The 5,752-nt window shown below is 43.4% G+C and overlaps 1 protein-coding gene across 1 annotated transcript; it reads right to left on the reverse strand.

Annotated features, from left to right (window-relative positions):
• Positions 1–274: 274 nt before the first annotated feature.
• Positions 275–1,926, reverse strand: LOC308290277 (uncharacterized protein; the record flags this gene model as incomplete). Its single annotated transcript, XM_080732063.1, has 3 exons — positions 1,744–1,926; positions 1,288–1,469; positions 275–778 (listed from the first exon to the last, which is right to left on the reverse strand). Exons 1-3 carry the CDS (start codon positions 1,793–1,795, stop codon positions 275–277), a joined length of 738 nt encoding a protein of 245 aa, XP_080588189.1. The 5' UTR covers positions 1,796–1,926.
• Between the last annotated feature and the right edge of the window lie 3,826 nt (positions 1,927–5,752).

Here is a 5,752-nt window from a genome sequence, read left to right on the forward strand (position 1 = left end):
CAAGTAAGTTTATTAACTGTTGGCACACTTCAAGTGGTGAAATATCTGAAAACACACATTGACATGAATCCAAAATACACAGATAATTGTGCTGAAACTAATGGAATCTCAGAAAGGGTAGTGGGGTCCCTGCTTCATCTCTCTCTCTCTCAACTAAGGGGTCCTTGACCTGAAAACGTTGAAGACCCCTGCCCTAAAATGCCCCAAACTTGGGAGAATGTCCATTTCAATAACATTTATTTTATTTTATTTTTTTAGTTTTTTTTAGTTTTTTTTACACCCTGCGTGGTATGAAACCTACGTACTGGCCGTCACTCGATGGCCAGGCATCGCGAATCTTCCACACACAACAACTAAAAATAACCATGCGTTGGTTCGCTCCCAAAAAACCATAGCGCCACACAATAAACTGCCTGTATGCAGCAAATCTGAACTGCTTGTTGTCCTCTCCTGGCTCTTGAATGTCGACGTCAGCCCGAACGTCGTTCCAGATCCTCCTGGCCAGTCTCAGATGAGGCGCCTGCATGCAGAGGAGGTCAAAATCTGGCAAGAGTGACACGCACGACCCAGGCTGCTGCATGCAGCACTTCTTCTCCAGCAAGGTCGGCATCTCCCTGCAGCGCTGACACACACACCAACTGGGTGGAGCTTGGCCAGGAGGATCTGGAGGCAGACTGTCACTGGGATCAGGCAGGTCAAACAGCAGGCTGGGCTCTTTATCAAGAGCCCTATGAAGAAGGACCCGGATGTCCCCCAGTGACATTCGGTCAATTCGTGCCTGAAAATAGACAAAGACAATATGAATAGAGAGACAATTCAATTATAACCAAAGTAACTTCATCAAAGTATAAATATTAATTTATGCATGCAATGGGCAAAAGAATTTACAATAAATAGCTAGGGGCTCTTACACATTCAATTCCAAAAGTAATACTTTTTCCATACTAATTTCCAGACTGTTATTATAATGTACAACCTTACACACAAACTTGATTTATACTTCATCATTTGATAGTGTCCTGTAGCAAAGATAGCAGATCTGCAAGCTTGGGGATCTGTTATTTTTACTATTTGTGAAAATATCTGACCAAATTATTCACCTATAATTAATTGGGAAAGCAGATTGAAAGAGCCAGGGTGCCATGTTATTTGTTCCCTTTTACATTAGAAATATATTTTCAACAACACAATTGTAGACCCACATAGAAATAATATATTTTCAACAGCCCATCTACCCTGTTGATAGATAGATAGATAGATAGATAGATAGATAGAATCTAAGCCTACCCTTTGGCCCACAATGGCTTGCTGCCTTAGCTGCTCCATCCTCTGGATGTCCTCCTGGCAGAGACGGTCTGGTCCTGCCTGCTGCCCTCTCCGACCCCTTCCTCTACCCCGACCACTGCCAGTGGCAATCTTCTTGGCACCCGGTTGGCTTTTTTTTCCAGCCTTTTTGCGAGGGACAGGACCTGGTTTGATTGATTGAAGACTTTATTAAAAGTTTGCATAGGAAAAGGTACAGTTTCATGACGGTACAGTTCACTGGTACAAGCTCAACTAAAAGGAGATCCTAGAAAAGACTAAGCTTATTTCCATAGGAAACCATTGAAGTATCTCATAAAACATTGAATGACAGACGGATAGAACACAGTTCTATGCAGCAGATATAGTCAGGAACATTTAAAAAAAAAAAGGGGGGGGGGGGGGGGGATACAGTAGTTACATACAAAATAAGTGATTTACCTGGGGGCTGGTAATCGTCTCCACTGCCAGCATTGCTGTCCTCCTCCTCCATTATTGAACACTGTTTAGAAATAAAATAAAATAAAAATAAAGCTCAAAGCTCAATCTTGGCTAACATATTCAGCTAATAAGTTCGTTTACAGAAAGATTCATTTGGATGTATGCCTCTGTGATGTACACAGCAGTAGCAGTTTAGGTAGAGCTAAACTATATGAATAGCCAGTAGTCTAAAGCTGCATTCACACTGCAGATATATAGTTGTAAAAATAAGCGAGCTAAACAACCTGGAAGCTTGGTCAAAACCATGCAGCTTTATTTTTATGCAAATGAGCGTGTCCAGCTTTATTTTTATGCAAATGAGGTACCTGTCACTCGACTCTGCCGGTCGGTCAGCCTGCTTTCAACTAGACAAACAGGTCGTTTTAATTCGGAAACCTATAATCTAAAATAGCGTCTCTACATGGGAAATAAGTTACTACATAAGCTTTTTATGGAAACAAAATAAGATTAGAACATTCAAACAAGCTGTTAAATAACTTAACAAGCCGTTTTGGTCGGTAGCCTACCGCTGCTTGTAGCCTACAGTCACCGTCACTGCTGCTGTGCCTTTGTGTGTGTGTGTGTGTGTGTGTGTGTGTGTGTGTGTGTGTGTGTGTGTGTGTGTGTGTGTGTGCTTGCGTGCGTGCGTGTGTGTGCGTGTGTGTGTGTGTGTGTGTGTGTGTGTGCGCTTGTGCGCGAAAGAGAAAAACACGCATTCCTTGCTTCCCACCCACCCACCCACACACACACACACACACACACACACACACACACACACACACACACACACACACACACACACACACACAAACGGCCGGTGTTGCGTTCAGTCTCCCCGTAAAACTGCTCTTGTCCCTGGGCAGATGAGACAATAGTGTCCCCTTCAGAGGCAGAGACGTTGTTATATCCGGCGGTAGACAGCTGGATGTTTATTTTATGGTTTGATGCTTTTGCTACAGTGGAGGTGGATTATTCTATACACACTGATTTTAGTTAAAAAAAAAAAAAAAAAAAAAAGTCAAGACGGATAGTCACCGGACTTGACTTTGCTCTGTCTCGACGCCCCCCCCCCCCTCAACTTTCTCAAACAGGTTCTCAGTGATCCAATATTATATAGGTTTTATCTCTATCTCTCTCTCTCTCTCTGTGTGTGTGTGTGTGTGTGTGTGTGTGTGTGTGTGTGTGTGTGTGTGTGTGTGTGTGTGTGTGTGTGTGTGTGTGTGTGTGTGCATGTGCGTGTGCGTGTGCGTGCGCTATCTAATCTCTCTACCTACCTTTATGTATCTCTATAATATCTATCTATCCATCTATATCCATCCATCCCCCTGACCAATAGAAATGATTCCCTCTTAAAACATTTCGCGGGCAACATATATATATTATAAAGAGCGGCAATTAACACTGTCATATTCAGTGTTGCCGTGTTCTTGGGTCGCGCGCCCCTGACAACCCATATATTTTCTGAGCAACAACTGTTTTAACAAAGAGACGAGCCTATATCAATATAGGCTACTGTTTATTAGGTTTTGAGCGACGTTTGCGACCCCCAAAACTTTGAATAGTCAACCACTGGTCAACATGGATTTGCGGATCCGACGACGGAGGCTCCTGCTAATAATTGCCGCCCTAGAAGATGAGGAGATGCGGGAACGATGCTCCCGGCGGCGGCGCTCTGTTTGGGTCCACAGCATCCTCCAGGCCCGCCTAGAACTAGGTGAATTCCACACCCTGGTTCAGGAACAGATGCTCGACAGACACCGTTTCCGAGCGGCATTCAGGCTCAACGTGGGTCAATTTGAGGAGCTGTTGGCAAGGGTGGGACCAAGTATAGCGAGGATGGACACATCATTCCGAAAAGCTATACCACCAGCTGAACGGCTCGCCATTTGCCTTCGGTGAGAGGAGACTTGTATTATAGCAACTTTCAAATAAGCATAGGCCTAGTTATTTACTGTTTTGCCTGTATAGTCTTTGAAAAACCCAGTAAAGTTCTTAATGCATTCGCTGTAATATTGTAATAACCCAGTGTTGAGGAAGTAAATAGGCCTATTATAGGCCTATTGTACTTTTTAGTTTTTTGGTGTTACTGCTTTTATTTTATCATAATGATAGATAAATATGTAGGTATGTAGGCCTAGAGTATTTTTGTTTGTACTGTATGTAGCCTATAATAAATGTATGTATGTATACATAATGTATACATCATACATACAGTATAGCCTATGTTTTATATATGTGTGTGTGTGTGTGTGTGTGTGTGTGTGTGTGTGTGTGTGTGTGTGTGTGTGTGTGTGTGTGTGTGTGTGTGTGTGTGTGTGTGTGTGTGGCTGGCTGTGTGGCTGTGTGTACAGTATATCAGTATACATACATGTATGCACTATGCATACATTGATTGAAGAATGTATTAGAAGTTTGCAATAGGAAAAAGTACAGTTCATGACAGTACAAATCACTGGTACAAGGTCAACTAAAAGGAGATCCTAGTAAGATTTTCGGCTTATTTACACATTAAACACTTTATGTATCTCATATAACATTGAAAGACAGAAGGATAGAACAGAGTACTTTGCAAACATGCATGTATCCATCATGTATATGTATGCATACATAAATGTATGTACACATGTATGTATGTACACATGTATGTATGTATCCATCCATGTATACATACTAGAGCTGCCAATATTCCTCAGAAATGAAATTCAAATATTGGTCTTCGAAATTGGCTTGAATATCGAATATATTCGAATATTACTATTGATATTTCTTTAATATTTGTATTTTTGTATTATTTTTTTACACACACACACACACACACACACACACACACACACACACACACACACACACACACACACACACACACTCCATCTGCAGTGCTCTGAAAGTGACTGGAGTCTCTCCAAAAGTAAAAATAATAAATAAATACATACATACATACTTACATACATACATGCATTCATACATAAATAAATACATAAATACATATAAATAAATAAATAAATAAATAAATATTCGAATGTACTTGTTATTTCCATATTCGAAGAATATTCGAAATTCAAATATTAATTTGGCAGCCTTAATACGTACATGTATGCATACATAGATTATGCAACAGAGTGACGGGAAAACTGAATGCAGTAATAATTACTATATATTTTTCTATTGTTTTTAAGATTCTTGGCCACTGGAGACTGTTACCGGACAATTGCAGACAGCTACCGGGTGGGGACCTCAACAGTGTCTGGTATTGTGCCAGACGTGTCCAAGGCCATCTGGGACTGTCTGGTCGAGGACTTCATGCCAGTGCCCACCACCGATGACTGGCGTGCCATGGCTTCCACCTTCCAGCAGCGCTGGAACTTTCCAAACTGTGTGGGAGCCATAGACGGGAAGCACGTCGTCATCGAGGCCCCCCCGGCAACAGGTTCGCTGTTCCACAACTACAAGGGCACTTTCTCCTTGGTGCTCTTGGCAGTTGTGGACGCGAACAAACTGTTCCGGGTGGTTGACATCGGCGGGTTTGGTGGTTCCAGCGACGGGGGGATTCTCGCCCACTCCGTCTTTGGCGAGCGTCTGCTCAGTGACACCCTCTCCCTGCCTGAAGACACTCCACTCCCTCTGGCTGGACACTTGGGTCCTCAACCTCATGTGTTTGTGGCTGATGAGGCTTTCCCTCTACAGCGCAACCTCATGAGGCCATTCCCCGGGCGTCACCTCACCAGAAGGGAGAGGCTGTACAACTACAGGCTGTCGCGTGCCAGGCTGGTGGTGGAGAACGCCTTTGGCATCCTGGCAAGCCAGTGGCGGATGTACCATAGGGTAATCGCTATCCTCCCAACAAACATGGATGCCTGTGTCAAGGCCACGTGCATCCTGCACAATTTCCTCAGGAGGAGAGGAAGCATCCGTGGACCCGCTGCTCGGAGACCGGTGGACCAGCCTGTGGTGGGAGACGTTCCGGGGCTCC

Source organism: Nannobrachium achirus (assembly GCF_963921795.1).
Source record: "Nannobrachium achirus genome assembly, chromosome: 8".
NCBI lineage: Eukaryota > Metazoa > Chordata > Actinopteri > Myctophiformes > Myctophidae > Nannobrachium > Nannobrachium achirus.